Genomic DNA, 19,173 nt, shown 5'->3' on the forward strand with positions numbered 1-19,173 from the left:
TTTTGGGGAAAAAACCTGGAGGTCAATAAATGAAATCAAAAAGGGAACCTAGAAGCAAAACCTTTACTCAGAGTAGTGAGAAGGTGAAACTAACTTCCACCAGCAGTAGTTTAGATTAGATTACTTACAGTGTGGAAACAGGCCCTTTGGCCCAACAAGTCCACACTGACCCGCCAAAGCGCACCCACCCAAACCCATTCTCCTACATTTACCCCTGCACCTAACACTACGGGCAATTTAGCATGGCCAGTTAGTTGAAGTGAATAGTATAGAATTAGATAAGTATGAAGGAGAAGGGAATGGAGAATGAATGTTTATGGAGTTTGTGAAGAAAGACCAGAGGAAGCTAGAATGGATGAACCAACCAGCATGGACTAGTTGGGCCAAAGTAGCTGGCTTTGTGTTGTCCTCTTAGTGAGCACTTTCGGGAGGCAACGGCCTACTGGTATCATTGTTGGACTTGTAATCCAGAAACCCAGATAACATCCTGAGGATATGGGCTCAAATCCTGCCAAGGTAGATCTGGAATTAAGTGTCACTTCACCCATCTATTGCACTCTTAGCTACCTTCTCCTCAGCCCCCCACCCCTCTCATTTGTCTCTCCACCCAGAGGCTCCCTGCCTCATTCCTGATGAAGGGCTTTTGTCTGAAATGTCGATTTTTCTGCTCCATGGATGCTTCCTGACCTGCTGTGCTTTTCCAGCACCACTCTAATCTTGACTCTGATCACCAGTATCTGCAGTCCTCACTTTCACCTGATGATGGCCACTGTCAATCGTCAGTAAAAAAAAATCTAGTTCATTGATGTGTTTTAAGGAAGGAAACTGCCATCCTTACCTGATCTACTCTACATATGACTGGAGACCTACAGCAATGTGGTTGACTCTTAATTGCCCTTTGGGCAATAAAATATTGGCCAAGCCAGCGACACTTCATCCCATGAATGAATATAAATTTTAAAATGAGCTTTTCACTTTTGCTTGATCCTTTCTCTTCTGTTTGTGCAGCCCAGATCAATGGCTTTTCAAACTTAAAAGTGAAACACTGGGGAAACGTTACCAAATAGATTCCTGCTGAACTCCTGAACTTGTACCTCTGCTAAAAGTCAGATAATAGTTGATGCTGTCAGCCATTAGATGGGTAACGTATATCTGTACATCTGGCCCAAGAATCCACATAATGGAAAAGAACAACCCACTGAGTTTTAGTGGGTTCTGACTTTCCACAAGAGTTCACGGATAATCGGGGTTTCATGGCACAATCACCAAATCCTGCACAGCCAAATCAATGCGAACAGTTTGTCATGTAGAGAGCTTGAAATGAACCTGGCTCACAGGACCAACCTTCACCTATAATAATGTTGATAGCAAGAATGCACAGATACTGATAACAATGTTATGAAGAATGCAGCAGGTTATCAGGAGGGCTAATCGAATGTTTACCCTTATTTCAATGGAGTTGGAGATAAGATTTACAAAGTCTGATTGCAACTGTACAACATCATCAATGAGATGACTTTTGGGGTACTGTGAACAGTTGTGGTTCCTTTGTTAAAGGAAAGATATTTCACTGGAGGCAGTTCCAAGGTTTATATGTGGAAGGATATTCTTATGAGCAAAGGCTAAACAGGGTTTGGGATTCTTCTCACCAGGAATCTCATGGAAACAGAGGATTCTTCAGGGGTGTGGCAGGGTAAATGTAGAGGGGATATTTCCCCACATTGGGAGAGTCTAAGATCAGGGGGCATTGTCTCTGAGTCAAGGGCACCAACTTAAGACAAATGAAGAGGAATTTCTTGTTTTGGATGATTGGGAGACTTTGGAACTCCTTGCTGAAGAGAGCTGTGGGGACAGAGTCCTTGTAAATATTTAAGGCTGAGATAGGTTCTTGATCAGAGGAATCATGGATTATGGGGTAATGCAGAAAAGTGGATGTGAGGAATACTGGTTCAGCCATGATCCTATTGAATAGCAGAGAAGTCTTGAGGGGGTCAAATGGCCTATTCCTGTACCTATTTGTTATGGTAATGTTAGCTACACGAACTGTTGGAAGAGAAATGGAAGAATATTAAAAGTGGGAGTGGGAGATGAATTGGACTGGGAAGTCTGGGACCAAACTGGCTTTGAAGAAACACTTCCTTTCCACCCAAGTTTAAAAAAAAATCATATTTGATCTATTCTTTCTTGGACCACAATTAATTTTTAACTTTTTAGCTGTAGGGAAGTGATAAAATGTTTGTTTTCTGAATAGGTTCAAGGGAGATATGCTGTATACATTCACTTACCATTGCAATTTTTTTGCTATTGCTGTTACTGAAAAGAGAATCACAATATTGGTCAAGTACAGCATTTTGAAATTCTTGATAATGGGCCCTGCAGTTCACATTTTCCAAGAACTTCAGAATCAATTATTATCAATGCTCTCTCTGCTCTTCTGCATCCTGTCTCTTCCTTGGTCAATCTACAAGGCTGAGTATAGTAGCATCAGAAGATATTTTGGTGTAATTTCCATCAAGCCCCCTGGGGTGACATAACATCCAGTAGAAAACCTATGTGACCTGAGAGCTGGTTCTTACCTTGATCATGTGTTCTAGTATAGTGAAGAAAGCCTATTTCACTTTAGGAATTATAAAGCAAGCCACAATCTGAATAGCCACAACAAATATTTATTTCAGTTCTCAAACCATCCTTTGACATTCAGTTATTTTGCAGATCAAAACTGCCTGCATTTATCAGATATAGTAAATAAAGTGCCTAATTATTATATTTTATTTACAAACAACTTAATCTTAGCATGAATCCAGCTTAATACAACAATTGAATTAGCCAGGTTAGCTTTCCTAAAATTATTTGCGTAAACAAAGAAAATCCAGACAAGACATTTTATTAATTACTATCTTTAAAACTCAATACAATCACCAAATGTAATATTCAGAAACTTAGTTTGCGTTTTGCACCTCATTTGATATACTACTTCGGCTACCTTGCTTTTTTTAACCTCCTACCTGACATCTCTGAAAATTATTTTTGATTAATGCTCCTAAGCTCTGAAAATAAACACTTAGCGAAGCCCAGAGTTAGTCATGGAATGATTTCCACCCCTGCTTTAACTTTGTTTTCCTCCGGACTTTCCCATAGCTCTATCCAGTGAGGTGGTCAAAAAAAAAAGAGAAGTGGTTAACACTTTCCAATTAACGTTCACGTGGGATAAGTCAGCAGGCATCCCTGAGAGGAATATTTATTTCTTCATTATACCTATGCCCAGAAATATCAATCAATACATGACCCAGTACACTACTCAATATACAGATTGTAAGCATTTCAATTGTTTTATTCTTGATAAATGAATTCTTCAAGTGGAACTTAACCAGAATATTTAGTCTTTGGCAAAGAAATTAACCCATCACATCAGTCAGGAAACATGGTGGTATATGCTCAATTTTACCCCCTACCTAATTGAGTGTAATTATACCGAAAGATTGAGAGACTTGGAATGGTACAATTTTCTTAAGTACAAATCTGAATGTCTCCTCTGAAACGTAGATTAGATCTGCCCCATTTTACCCAACTGTTTTTACTTATAACCCAAAACACTTGTGGAAAAACAGTGCCCAGTAACTCACCAACAAACCTGCAGGAAATAAATAGCTCTGTAATATGCAAACTCTGAGGCTATTATTGAAAAATGTTAAATCCTTTGATGCATTATTCTTAGAATTAAGTTTGTAAAGATAAATGAGCACTACATTCACGTTAGCAAATATTAAAGCAGTATGAGATGAGGACTTTCCAAAATAAGGTCAGGACCTAAGTGGGTCACAAGCTCTGAAGCACCAATGGCCACTAAGTTATAACAGCTGTGCCCCTCTCTCCCAGTATAAGGCCCCTGGCTATCTCTCAGTTCCCACAAGGTCATGACTATTTTCAAAAGATGAAATGGGGTCACAGTGAGAAAAAATTTGGGAAGCATTGTACTAAACAACAAAACACTTAATTTCACAATTACAGTTTGAAGAGAAATTCCATAAAAGTAATTACAATCAGCATCCTTTCTCCTCCAACCTCCAATAAGGCAACAACAAATTGAATATGTTTGCATAGCTGTAAGAACCATAACATGGTTAGTTAGATCTTCTGCTTATATGATACAATCCATGACATGTATTTGTAGGGTATCTATGTCAGGCAAGACAGTACCACACTTTGGACAAGCATGTTCCGGCAGAACCCCTTGCAGGTCCCAAGCAAGATTGTCAGGTCCTGATGAGCAGAATTAAAACAGTTAAGGTACAGTAATATATCATACACATATCATACAACTTGCAAAATATAAGATGTGCATGTTTAACACAACGATATTCATTTGTTGAATTCTGCAGCAAAAAAAAACAGATTTACGAAGTTCTATTATTTGGGGCAGGTGATGGCCTTGTGGTATTATTGCTGGACTGTTAACCCAGAGATGCAGATAATGTTCTGGGGAACCAGGTTTGAATCCTGCCATGGCTGATGGTGGAATTTGAATTCAATAAATATCTGGAATTAAACAGCCTAATGACAACATGAATTTATTATCGATTGTCACTAATGGTTCACTAATGTCCTTTAGAGAAGGAAACTGCTAGCCTTACCTCGTCTGGCCTACATGTTACTCCAGACCTGTAGCAATGTGGTTAACTGTCAACTGCCCCCTGGGCAATTAGAGATGGGCAATAAATGCTGCCTGGCCAGCAATGTCCCCATCCCATGAATAAATAATTTTTTAAAATACCAGTTTCCATTCTTGCCTTTGGATTGCATTCCCTGTCTTAAAGCCAATTGGCTCTTTTCCTTTTGAAAAGCCTATCACTAACTCTCCCAAATAATTAACTAAACAAACTACAAGCAAAATGGTGGGGAAACAAGAGAGGGAGTTAAATCTAATGATGTCAGAGGGGGAGATAATACACTCCAGTGCCTGCATGCCTACAAAGCTTTAAAGGTAAGACTTTTTAATGATCAACCGATTCAGGGATGTTGTGACACATATCTGAAGCAGGTAGGATTCAAACCCAGAGGTAGGAGTGCTACTACAGTGCCATTAGAGACCTGAATGATACTTCAAAAAAAAATCAACCTGTTAAATACAAGTTACAACACCAAATCATACAACAAGGAAACAGACCTTTCGGGGCAGATGGGACTTGAACTTGGCTCCAAGTTAAAAACACTGCCGCATGTGTCTCCTTCCTATTGGAAAGATGTTGTGAAATTTGAAAGTGTTCAGAAAAGATTTACAAGGATGTTGCCAGGGTTGGAGGATTTGAGCTGGGGCTGTTTTCCCTGGAGCATCAGAGGCTGAGGGGTGATCTTATGGAGGTGTATAAAATCATGAGGGGCATGGATAGGATAAATAGACAAAAGTCTTTTCCCTGGGGTGGGGGGAGTCCAGAACTAGAGGGCATGGGTTTAGGGTGAGAGACGAAAGATAGAGACCTAAGGGGCAACTTTTTCACGCAGAGAGTGGTACGTTTACGGGATGAGCTGCCAGAGGAAGTGGTGAGGCTGGTACAATTGTAACATTTGAAAGGCATTTGGATGGTTGTATGAATAGGAAGGGTTTGGAGGAATATGGGCCAGGTGCTGGCGGGTGGGTCTAGATTGGCTTGGGATATCTGGTTGGCATGGATGGGTTGGACTGAAGGGTCTGTTTCCATGCTGTACATCTCTATGACTCTACGTACCTAAGAACCTAGCTCTTCATATTTTCAATCAATCTGTTCAGACATGTTATGGCACAAATGTGAAGTAGGTGGGACTTGAACCCAGGTTTTCTGGTCCAGAGATAGGGACACTACCACTGTGTCACAAGAGCCTCTAAAAACACACCCTTATTTGGGCACAGAGATCAGCCAAAGAACCCAGTTTCTTTTTAAAAACCAACCTGTTTAGATGTATCACAACATACCTCTAGAGCAGATGGATTTGAACCCTTCCACCACATCACAAGATTACATCCAGAACCCTGTACCTTTGTTTGGGAAACGCATCACAAAATCACCTAGAACTCAGCTTTCTTGTTTGATATTCACTACAAACTTATCTGACCACAAATGAGTATTTATTTACCAAAGTAAATACTAAAACTAAACAGTAGCAATTAACAACCAACTCGGGACAGTACAACACCAATGTTTTTTTGAAAGCCATCTACCATCTTTACCTAGTGTGGCCTACTGGTGATTTCAGATTCACATCAATGTGGCTGAATCTGAAATGGCAGAACATTCCACTCCTTTCAAAATCAATTATGGAAATGCTGGCCTTGCCAATGATGCCCATGTTCCATGGAAGAAATTTTTAAAAAAACTTCCACTCTAATACTCTATACTGATAATGGTCTTGTCCAATTTACAATATCAAACACAATTATAAGATTGTGACAAACGCATAGTTCCTTCAGGTCATAAGTTTGCTTGCTGAGCTGGTAGGTTTGTTGTCAGATATTTCGTCACTGTGCTGGGTAACATCATTGAGCTTCCAGTGAAGGTGGAGCTTCACTAGAGGCTCACTGATGTTGTTACCCAGCATGGTGACGAAATGTCTGAGAACAAACCTACCAACTCAGCGAGCAAACTTACAACCTGAACCTCAAGCTGAGTCCAAGTCTCAAGAACTGCAAACATAGATCCTTGGTAATATACAGGATCACAGCTGATTTAAATTTAAAACAAAGCTTTTACCTCGTTGAACCTGTTGCTGCATTGCTGCATTGTCCTCAGCCCCTAGATTGCTATGACGGCGCTGCAATTCAATCAAAGACTGCCTGTAAATTCAATTAAACATTTGAGAAGTCAATCTTTCAGGTATCAGAGAAACAAGGATTATAAGATAGTACATTAGTTGTGAACCTTAAAGACTAGAATCATTTAAACAGCATAGTACATGTTATTTCGAATCACAGTTTAATGTATTACAAATGTTGAACGTAAAATAGTATCAGTCAATATTTCATTGTTGATTGAAAAAAAACTAAAATAATTCAATTGAACTTTACTGGGCTTTGGCAGCTGACTAAATTTATCATTTACATCTTAAACAATTTCTTTTACCCAAGAGATCTTGCTGATTGATGTTAGACTATAAGAAATCAAAGCAGGAATAGGCCATTCATGCCTTAAACCTGCTTTGCCATTCAACAAGATTGTGGTGATCTGCCACAGTCCTCAATTCCCCTTTTGTACCAGCTCAGCATAGCTGTTAGAATTTTGAAATATCAAGGAATTATCTATATTTTTATATATTTCAGTGACCCAGCATCCACACACTGATTTCTATCCATTCATTATCCATCTTAGATAGCAAGGTACAGACAGAATGAAGCAAGGAAAGTGTATATTAGAAGAACTGTAAAATGTCATGTTCCCCGTTTGTTCTTGATACATTAAACATAGACAACTTTTTAGTTTGTTCTGCAATAACTGTTTACATACAGTTACAAGTTCAGACAAACAATTGTAACCGGTTAGCATTTACCATTATTTGTGTAGAACAATGCAATTTGATACAGATCAGTGATTCTCAAACCTTTTCATCCCCAATTAGACAGGACAAGAGAGCCCATGGACCACCACCTATCCTACCCCAACCAATTTCCCTTGCCACTGTAAAGAAAAAACTCAGAAATAAAGGAGCTAATGGAAACTACTATTATTTTGTTGCTTCTCTCTAACTCAGAGTAATAAATGATATTTATTTTAAAAATGATTATATTAATTCATGTCAGAAACAATGATAGATGTTTTCTTAAGAAAACATTAATGCAAGAACATGTTTATTTGAAATATTCCAGTTAGTGTTATAAAATTAACATGATAATGCTCTTCTGAGAAACTAATGCTTATCTTACATTTGTTAATGAAGCCTCATCAAGTCTAATACAAATCTTGGTTATAATCTTACATTGAAATATCTTGTTCTCCATGTGGCTGCTGGCTGGCTTGTGTGACATTACGTGAATGATGGAGACAAATCTTTTGGCCTGATTTATTATGTTTGCCTCAGACATGGTGCTGTGCATGAATGACATGCATTTTTTAGGGACATCTACAGGGCTGTGAGGGAGAGAGTTCCAGGATTCTGACACAGTGACAGTGAGGGAACAGCGATGGATTTCCAAATCAGGATTGTGAACGACTTGGAGGGGAACATTCGGGTGGTGTTCTCATATATCAGCTGCCCTTGACTTCCTTAGTGGCAAGTGGGGTCGAAAGGTGTTGTCTCAGGATCTTTGTCAAATTTGTGCAGTCATCTTGTAGACGGTATGCACCGCTGATGAAGGAAATCAATATTGACCATGATATTTGCTTTGTCCTAGATGGTGTTGAACTTGACTATTGTTTTTCTGCCCCCGTCCTAGCATGTGCAGCAAATTTCATCACACTCTTGACTCTTGCTTTTTAGATGTGGACAAACATCAGAGAACCAAAACATGAGTTACTCATGGCAGAATTCCTAGCTTCTGACCTGTTCTTGTAGTCTCAGTAATTATATTGTTAGTTCAGTTCAGTTTCTGGTGAATTGTAAAACCCAGGATGTTGAAAGGTGGAATACAGCAATGCTAGGGGAATGGTTAGATTTTCTCTTGTTGGAGATGGTAATTATCTGGCATTCGTGTAGCACAAATGTTACTCGCAGTTATTAGTTCAAGCTGGATGTTGTCCAGGTGTTGCTCCATATGGACGTGGGCTACTTCAGTATTCAAGGAGTTGTGAATTGTGTTGAACATTATTCAATCATCAGTGAATTTTTCAATTTCCAACCTTATGAAGAAAGGTGGTTATGGATGAAGCAGCTGAAAATGGCTGAGTCTAGGACACTACCCTAGGAGTCAACCTAATGCTTCATAATTTATACTTCTCGCTTACATTCTTAATTTCTTTTACTTGTGGATATGCTACAGCAGCAACACAACATTTGTTAAATTTTTCAAAAATTCTTGGAATGATGATTTTGTTCCCTGTTTGTTTCCCTTTAAATGAAATGAAAACAACATTGAGATTTCTTGTAATTTAAACTATAATTGCAAAGAGTGCTTCAATATTGAAGCAGTTCACAATAGCAGTTTGACCCCTCGAGAGCAATTAGGTATAGAGGATAAATGCTAATCTTATCAGTGATCTTCACATTCCACTGACAATAAATATTCAAGACAAAATCTTGCAATACATCTTTGAGTCAAGTTTTTCTTCAAGAGATCGTGAAATACCTGCTAAATGCACCCAGTTCCTCCTTCATCTTTGTGTTTTCTTTCATGAGCAAATTCACCCTTTCAGCCAGTGACTCCTTTTCTGCATGAATTGCTTCTCGAGCTGCTCTTTCAGCATGGAAATCTGCACTGTAAACATCAGCCTACCGGAAAAAAAAGTGACAGCAGCAATTACATTTATTGTAAACATGCATTCAATATTGTCAGCTGCCACACTAGCCAATTAGTACCAAATTTAAATATGTATTACCCAAACTTAGAAAATACAATTTGCACATAATTTCGTACAATCCTAAAGTTATCAAATTCTAGTCCTCTATGATTTTGGGATACAATGCTTGAATTTCCAGCCACTATAATGGAGGTGTTTTGTAATTAATGCTCTGAAAGTGCTCACCTTGAATAATAAGATTTCCTATATGTTTTGCTTCTGTCAGTTTCAAGACAGGCTTATTGATTTTACTAAAGTTAGCAAAATGAATGAGTAATGCTTATATACTTTTATAATTATAGAACATTACAGCGCAGTACAGGCCCTTCGGCCCTCGATGTTGCGCCGACCTGTCATACCAATCTGAAGCCCATCTAACCTACGCTATGTATGTCCATATGCTTGTCCAATGACGACTTAAATGTACTTAAAGTTGGCAAATCTACTACCGTTGCAGGCAAAGCATTCCATACCCTTACTACTCTCTGAGTAAAGAAACCACCTCTGACATCTGTCCTATATCTATCACCCCTCAATTTAAAGCTATGCCTCCTCGTGCTCGCTGTCACCAAACTTGGAAAAAGGCTCTCCCTGTTCACCCTATCCAACCCTCTGATTATCTTTATATGTCTCTATTAAGTCACCTCTCAACATTCTTCTAACAAAAACAGCCTCAAGTCCCTCAGCCTTTCCTCCATACCAGGCAACATCCTAATAAATCTCCTCTGCACCCTTTCCAAAGGTTCCACATCCTTCTTATCATGCGATGACCGGAACTGTACACAATACTCCAAGTGCGGCCGCACTAGAGTTTTGTACAGGTGTAGCATAACCTCATGGTTCCGGAACTCAATCCCTCTATTAATAAAAGCTAAAACACTGTATGCCTTCTTAACAACCCTGTCAACCTGGTTGCAACTTCCAAGGATCTGTGTACATGGACACCAAGATCTCTCTGCTCATTTACACTACCGAGAATCTTACCATTAGCCCAGTACTTTGCATTCCAGTTACTCTAACTGAAGTGAATCACTTCACACTTGTCAGCATTAAACTCAATTTGCCACCTCTCAACTCAGCTCTGCAGCTTATCTATGTCTCTCTGTAACCTACAACATCCTTCATCACTATCTACAACTCCACCGACCTTAGTGTCATCTGCAAATTTACTAACCCACCCTTCTACACCCTCATCCAGGTCGTTTATAAAAATGATGAACAGCAGTGGACCTAACACCGACCCCTGAGGTACACCACTAGTAACTGAACTCCAGGATGAACATTTCCCATCAACCACCATCCTCTATCTTCTTTCAGCAAGCCAATTACTGATCCAAACTGCTTTATCTCCCACAATCCCATTCCTCCACATTTTGTACAATAGCCTACTGTGGGGAACCTTATCAAACGCCTTGCTGAAATCCATATACACCACATCAACTGGTTTACTCTCATCTACCTGTCTGGTCACCTTCTCAAAGAACTCAATAAGGTTTGTGAGGCATGACCTAACCTTCACAAAACCATGCTGACTATCCCTAATCAATTTATTCTTTTCTAGATGATTGTAAATCCTATCTCTTATAACCTTTTCCAACACTTTACCAACAACTGAAGTAAGGCTCACTGGTCTATAACTAGTACGGTTGTCTCTACTCCCTTTCTTGAACAGGGGAGCCACATTTGCTATCCTCCAGTCTTCTGGCACCATTCCTGTAGACAATGACAATTAAAGATCAATGCCAAAGGCTTGGCAATCTCCTCCCTGGCTTCCCAGAGGATCCTAGGATAAATCCCATCCGGCCCAGGGGACGTATCTATTTTCACGCTCTGCAGGATTTCTAATAATTCTTCCTTGTGAACTTCAATCCCACCTAGTCTAGTAGCCTGTATCTCAGTATTCTCCTAGACAACATTGTCATTTTCTAGAGTGAAATTCTACTGTCGAAAAATATTCATTTAGTGCTTCCCCTAGCTCCTCTGACTCCACACAGAACTTCCCACTACTATCCTTGATTGGCCCTAATCTTACTCCTTAATTCCTTAAATACCTATAGAAAGTCTTAGGGTTTACCCTGATCCTATCCGCCAACAACTTTTCATGTCTCCTCTTGGCTCTTCTAATTCTTCTCAAGACCGTAGCAATCTTCACACATGGAATAAATGCTTGAAGAACTGAGCTTCTAGAGTTGGTATTCACTGCTGGCTTTTAATTGCAAAATTGACATAAAACATAGTAGAGTTGTACTTAGCTATTGTCTGACAATGTGTTTCTGGTCTAGTTCTGGACAGTTGATTAAACAGTGCCTTCCTTGCTTCCAAACATTTTGACGATTCTCATTATATGTGCCAGACCTATTATAGCAGCACAAGTTTTCCTATTTTATAAACCACACCTATACTTTTTCTAACCAAAGCACATGGAGTGCAACAATTCAAGAAGGCAGCTTACTCTTTTAAAAAGTAACTCATGATGGGCAATAAATGCTGGCCCAGCCAGTGACTGAATAAAAAAATTTCAATAACCATAACTGGCTACTTTTTCAATAATTTCACTTCATTTGTGTCTGCTGTTGACTTCTAATGCATATTAACAGGACTTAACTTTTATTTGATATTCAACCGAATACTGCTCTACATCTATTCAAAACAGGTACATGCTGTTGACATTCCAACTTAAAATGAAACCAAAGAATTAAAACCATGCAATGAGCAGGCAGGAACCCTGTCATGTGTACATTAAGTAGACATTCTACTAACCTATTGGTTTGCAGGGTTGCCCTCATGGTAATTAGCATTTTTGAAAATATACAATTATGATTATAACACACAATCTTGTGTCATAGAGATGTCTAGTATGGAAACATACCCCTCGGTCCAACTCGTCCATTAAGCATACAGGATAAATGGTGATCTTATCAGTGATCCTCACATTCCACTGACAATAAATATTCAATGCAAAATCTTGCAACATATTTTTGAGTCAAGTTTTTCTTCAAGACATCATGGAATACCTGCTAAATGCATCCAATTCTTCCTTCATCTTTGTGTTTTCTTTCATGAGCAAATTAACCCTTTCAGCCAGTGACTGATATCCCAACCTAATCACGTCCCACTTCCCAGCGCCCAGCCCATATCCCTCCAAACTCTTGCTTTACATATACTCATCCAGATGCCTTTTAAATGTTGCAATTGTACTCATTTCCATTCAGCACATTACAGCAGCAGTTCAATCTTGGAATAATGATACATTGCTAAGTATTTTCCACCCAAGACAACATTTTGTTGATTGGGAGAGAGAGTTCAGTTGGAGTGTAGGGATGGCTTTTGGCACAAAGTACAAGAATGTGTTTTAATTCATTCTTGGAATATGGTGGTCATAAGGAATGCAAATATTTATTGCCATTCCTAGTTTCACTCAAATGCAGCGAACATTTTGAATCATTTGAGTTCACGTAGTGTAGGAACACCCATAGTTCTGACAAAAAAGGAATGTCAGAATTTTGACCCGGTGCCATTAAATGTAATGGAACTTAGTTTGTAACGATGGTGGTCCTTTAACAAGGTTATGTTAGCTTTGGGTTTTTTTTTCCCAGGTCGTAAAGACACAGTTTTTGAAACGTCTGGAGTTGATCTAAATGAAGAACCTTTAAAGTTTTTTTTCAAAAAACACTTGTACAATAAAAGTGTAGTGGACAGTTCTCCCAGCTCAGCTTTTCTCTGGGTTTGGTTTTAGCAAGCAGTTAGTTGTGAAGCTGCTGGACCCGAAGAAGCAGGTTAATGCTGATCCTCCCTCTCTCTGACATCTCTCCTGTAGAACCTGCGTTGAATCTTTCCTTTTTTTGGCAAAGGGGTGTTTATGGGGATTGTTACAAGTATTTGGAACAGCATCATTAAACTGGGATAGTCTGTTGGGTTTTCGAATCGGTTATTATTCTGTATTCTGTTCTCTTTTGTGTGTGTTTCATTTGGTAATCTTGCAAATTGTTCTGTTTAAAACTAAGTGGTTGGACCAGCTGCATCACTCCTGGAAGATGCACTTGACCTGCTTAAAACAAGCAAAGTTAGGATTTGGGCTACTTTCTTGAAATGTTTTGAGAGGGTCTGGCCTGGTCCATAACAAGTATGCAACTTGGAGGGAAATTTTCAGGTGGTGCTTCTCCTAGGCAACTGCTGCCCTTCTTCTCAGTTGTAGAGTTCGCAACTTTGGAAGACATTATTAAATAGACCTCGGAGAGTTGCTGGAGTGCAGCTTGTACCACAGTGTGTCGGTATTGAAAGGAGTGAACGTTAAAATAGTGGATTGGGTGCCACTCCTGTGGGTCTGCTTTGTTCTGGATCATTTTGGGCTTCTCATGGCCAGTAGAGAGTATTCTGTCACAATTTTAACTTGTGTCTTGTAATGTCAGACAGTGACTAGGGAGTCAAGATGTGAGCTACCTGTCACAGAATTCCACAATCTCACCTTGTAGCCAAAGTATTGATACATCTGGCTCAGTTATGTTTTGGGTTGTTGGTAATGCTTGGGATATTGATGGAAGGAGATTCAACAACAGTATTGCCACTTGAATATTAAAAAATTAAGCTCAATACAATTTTAAATGCTTCTAAATAAGCAAATTACCACTTCACCTGTGCTCGGAACACAGCCACAGTTTCTATTTCCTCTTCTTGTTTTATAATTGTCTGCTTCATTTCATCAATCTTTTGCTGCTTTTCCACCAAGGCTTTCTCAGCCATTTCTAACTGATTTGAGATATCAGCTAAATCAGCATTGTTTGCGTGCTGCATAAAGAAAGTAGGACAAAAGACATGCATACTTAACACAGAAGTAACAACCAAATTGAACTTTCACAACAATCCAACCAGCTAACAGTGGCAAATAAAATTGAGAGGAAAAGCAAATTGCTTTCCTTTTCTCCTTTTAGAAATAAACCTAAGTGCGACAAAAGGGCATAAGTTTTAGATCAGCTTTATTACACTAAATTACACCACTCGGTTTCTTTGGCTTTTTAGCAATCCTTTGTTCAGCTGATGAACTGAGCTACTCTTGCGCTCTAAGCAATACTAACAGATGGAAAGTTAAGATGCAAATTGTATTTTAATGAACAAGATTAGAAACAGACATGGAGTGGCTAACAAAACATTCCTTAAAGGTAAAAATAATAATTAGTACATCTTAACTGCAGTTTTCTTTCAAAGATAAGAAATTTCAAAATCTAACCTGTGCTTTTAGGTTGTCTGCTTGTTGTTCAACAGTTCTCGTTAGTTCAACAATGGCTTGCTGATTTGCTTCCATTGTTCTTTTAGCTACATCCAGGTCAATAGTTAGATCATTGATTTTCTCCAAGTTTTTACTCTGTTAATATTAACACATCACACTGGGATTCAGAGACAACATATTTGATACTAAAAAATGATGACAACTGCTACCAGGCAGATATTTTCAGGTGATATCACCATATTTACCACCAAGTTACAGAATGTCAAGTAATATTCCATATTAAGATGCAATTACAATATTTGATCAGATTTTGTTTTCCCAGAACAATTGTTATCTCACACGTATTGATGGAGGTGCGGAGGAGGTTTAGGATTAAATGGGAAGTGTAATGGAAACAAAGTGGCAAAGAACAGTACAGCACAGGTACAGGCCCTTCAGCTCATCAAAACTACAATGACATGTGATGCCTTTATAAACTAAAAACCTTTTGCCTCCATACTGTCTGCATCCCTCTCTTCCCTGCCTATTAATATATCTTTCAAGATACCTCTGAACTGTACACAATATTCCAAATGTGGCTTAACTAAAGTTCTATACAGCTGCAAAATGACTTGTCAATCTTCATACTGTATGCCATGACCACTATAGGCAGCATGCATTGTGCCTTCTTGCCAACCTTATTCACTTGTGTTGCAACTTTCAGGGAGCTATGGACTGTATGCCTAGCTCTCTTTCAATGTTGATGCTACAAAGGGTTCTGCTATTTACTGTATCTCTCCTGCAACAGATCTCCAAAATACATCACCTCACATTTGTCTAGATTAAATTCCATCTGGTATTTCTCCACCCAAGTCTCAAGGCCACGTCCTGCTATATCCTTCTCAATATCTGCAGCTCCCCCAATCTTTGTGTTGTCTGCAAACTTACTAATCAGGACAATTACATTCTCCTTCAAATTATTTACATATATTACAAACAACAGGGATCCCACTGATCCATGTGGAACATCACTGGTCACAGAGCTCCAATCTGAAAAATATCCTCCCACTGCTACTCGCTGTCATCTGTGACTAAGCCAATTCCGTATCCATATTACCAGCTCACCGCAGATCCCATGTGACTTCACATTTTATGTCAACTAGGCACGAGGGACCTTGTTAAAGTCCGTATAGACATTTACCACACTGCCCGCATCTTTGTCATTTTCTTTCAAAAAAACTATATCAAGTTTGAGAGATGTGACCTTCTCCACACAAAGCCATGCTGCTTATTGCTAAATAGTGCATATTTTTTCAAATGATTGAGAATCACATGTAGGCTGGACCAGGTCAAAGGTGACAGATACCTTCCCACCAGGACATTTCTGAACTAGATGGGTTTTTACAACAATCAACAGTAGTTACACAGTGGGGTAAAAACAATGACTGCAGATGCTGGAAATCAGATTCTGGATCAGTGGTGCTGGAAGAGCACAACAGTTCAGGCAGCATCCAAGGAGCAGCGAAATCGACGTTTCGGGCAAAAGCCCTTCATCAGGAAGCAGTTCCTGATGAAGGGCTTTTGCCCGAAACGTCGATTTCGCTGCACTTTGGATGCTGCCTGAACTGCTGTGCTCTTCCAGCACCACTAATCCAGAAAGTAGTTACACAGTCACCATTAAGCTAGCTTTTCATTTCAGCTTTCTCAATTGAATTCAAATTTCACTAATGCTCCGTGATGAAATTTGAATTTATGTCCTCAGAACATTAACCCAGACTTCTGGATGACACTGCCACTTTGCCGTCACCTTCCCCTAGGTGGACTTAAAAGATGTTATACTGTTCTGAAGGTGACTAAGGGAATCAGCCCTGATCAACAATTCTCTGTTTACAGATTCTCTTGTACTTAGCACACTGCTGTTTCTGGGATTGGTATGCACAAATTCGCTTTCACATTTTGAAATGCCTGGAAGTTGTGAAAGAGGCTGCAAAAGTACAAGTTTTTCTTTTGCATTATGCAGATTGCAAAACCCAATCCCAACAATAGCACTGCCCCTCAAAACAAAAGGCAATTCTGAAGGAGAGATGGAAAGATTCGAAGTTTGCTTTTGTGGAAACGTTAATAGAAAATATATTTTTTAGAACCACCCACAAACTCTTTCCTTCTGGTTAATTGTTGGAAGTGCAATTTTACAGTTGATGATAGAAAATGGCGCTTGATGAATATTAACATTCAGCAAAAGATTACTTAGAAATTGTAAGAATGGTGCTTCTCATAAATATGTAAATTCAAGAACTTCTTTTAAGTCACACTCTCGATAACTTACGGTTTTTAAAAAAAAGTGACATCTCAGCTCAAACAATGTATTAAAGGTGCGAGGTTAGAGTCTGTCTGTTTCTTATCTTGAGTCAGACTCCAAAGTAGGAGTTTATAAAATGTTATATGGATTGATTGGCTGCAGGTTGTGCGCTTATTTAGCAAAAATACAATTCTGCAAGTGCAAATTCACCCCATAGATTTGTGCGCGTGCGTGCATGCAGGGGGTGGGGGTAAAGAGTGTGTGTTTGCGTGGGCATGCTTGTGCCTGATTGTGACAGAGTATAAGCCTGTGAGAGGGTGTGTGTGTTGGTGTGTGTGTGTGTCTGAGACGGAATGTGTTTACAGGAAAGGGTCTGTGTGAGTTTGAGAGTATGTAAGTGTGTATGACTGTAGTGGGGTCACTTGTAGTGTGACATGAAACCAAGATCCTGGTTGAGGCCATCTTCATAGGGAACGAACTTAGCTATCAGCCTTTGCTGACAGAACCAGTCTGAGTCAAGATTAGGATACAGACAGACTCTAACCTTACACCTTTAATACATTGTCTGAGCTAAATGTCACCTATTTTTAAATATAAAACCTTAAGTTATCTCAAGAATATGACTTAAAAGTTGTTCTGGGATTTACAGATTAATGAACTGAAACCTGTAACCCATTCTAAAACATGAAAAACTTAACAGCAATGTAGATTTGTTCAATGTATCATTTTAATTGCACAACACTGATCTTTTGCTATAAATTGTGTGTCTTATGATCCTGCCCCAATAGTTACCTGATGAAGGAGCTGCACTCTGAAAGCTAGTACTTCCAAATAAACCTGTTGGGCTATAACCTGGTGTTTTAACTTTGTCACCCCAGTATAACAACGGCACCTCCACATTTTAGAACGGAGATAAGGAGAAACTTCTTCAACCTGTGAGTGGTGAATCTTTGGAATTCATTGCCACAGAAGGCTAAGGAGGCAAGGTCATTGAGTTTATTTAAGACGGAAATAAATAGGTTCTTGATTGTCAAGGGGATCAAGGGTTACAGGGACAAAGTGGAAGAACAGGGTTGAGAAATTTCTTCTTGGAGCAAAGGTCAACCATTCACATAGCAGAGTGGTCATTGAAATCCGATCACTTCAAAACCATACCAGAATTACAGTCATAGAGATGTACAGCACAGAAACAGACCCTTAGGTCCCACTCGTTCATGCCGACCAGATATCCTAACCTAATCTTGTCCCATCTGCCAGCACTTGGCCCATATTCCTCTAAACCCTTCTTATTTACATACCCATCCAGACACCTTTTAAATGTGATTGTACCAGCCTCCACCACTTCCTCTGCCAGCTCATTCCATACACACACCACCCTCTGCATGAAAAAGTTGCCCCATAGGCCATTTTTATATCTTTTTCATCTCACCCTAAACCCATGCCCTCTAGTTCTATACTCCCTCACCTCATGGAAAATACCGTGTCTATTTACCGTATCGATGTCATTTATGATTTTATAAACCTCTGTAAGGTCACCCCTTGGCCTCGATGCTCCAGGGAAACAGCCCCACCTGTTCAGCTCCTCCCTGTAGATCAAACCCTCCAACCCTGGCAACATCCTTATAAATCTTTTCTGAACCCTTTCAAGTTTCACAACTTCCTTCTGTTAGGAAAGGTTGCATCAAAATATCTTGCTTAGAATGTTGCAATGGCACAATTACACAAACTTCTATTTCTTGCCGTAAAGGTTTTACATTTTGAAAGAAAATGATCTTTCAGTCTCTTCGTTTAGGACACTGCGTAGCGAACACTTGCAATAGCCATTACAGAAGGGAGAAAATAATAATTAAAGATAGGATAGCAAATTCATGAACAGTGATTGCTGAAAACATATTAAAAGCAATGGGGTTTGGGAGATTGAAATCAGTCTATCGAGCAAAAAATGAGGTCTGCAGATGCTGGAGATCACAGCTGCAAATGTGTTGCTGGTCAAAGCACAGCAGGCCAGGCAGCATCTCAGGAATAGAGAATTCGACGTTTCGAGCATAAGCCCTTCATCAGGAATAAGAGAGAGAGAGAGCCAAGCAGGCTAAGATAAAGGGTAGGGAGGAGGGACTAGGGGGAGGGGCGATGGAGGTGGGATAGGTGGAAGGAGGTCAAGGTGAGGGTGATAGGCCGGAGTGGGGTGGGGGCGGAGAGGTCAGGAAGAGGAT

General features: G+C 39.5%; 1 protein-coding gene across 2 annotated transcripts in view; it reads right to left on the bottom strand.

Annotated features, from left to right (window-relative positions):
- Positions 1 to 2,868: 2,868 nt before the first annotated feature.
- optn (optineurin) overlaps positions 2,869 to 19,173 on the bottom strand; it is a 45,590-nt gene continuing 29,285 nt past the window's right edge. For both annotated transcript variants that reach the window (XM_060842622.1, XM_060842620.1), the window contains exons 11-15: positions 14,683 to 14,817; positions 14,091 to 14,243; positions 9,248 to 9,390; positions 6,723 to 6,805; positions 2,869 to 4,260 (exon numbers count right to left, since the gene is read on the bottom strand). In XM_060842622.1, the coding sequence (XP_060698605.1) occupies positions 4,139 to 4,260; positions 6,723 to 6,805; positions 9,248 to 9,390; positions 14,091 to 14,243; positions 14,683 to 14,817 (636 nt within the window). In that variant the 3' untranslated portion in view covers positions 2,869 to 4,138. The remainder of the gene's footprint in view (positions 4,261 to 6,722; positions 6,806 to 9,247; positions 9,391 to 14,090; positions 14,244 to 14,682; positions 14,818 to 19,173) is intronic.

This window comes from Hemiscyllium ocellatum, chromosome 23, assembly GCF_020745735.1.
Source record: "Hemiscyllium ocellatum isolate sHemOce1 chromosome 23, sHemOce1.pat.X.cur, whole genome shotgun sequence".
In the NCBI taxonomy this organism is placed as follows: Eukaryota; Metazoa; Chordata; class Chondrichthyes; order Orectolobiformes; family Hemiscylliidae; genus Hemiscyllium; species Hemiscyllium ocellatum.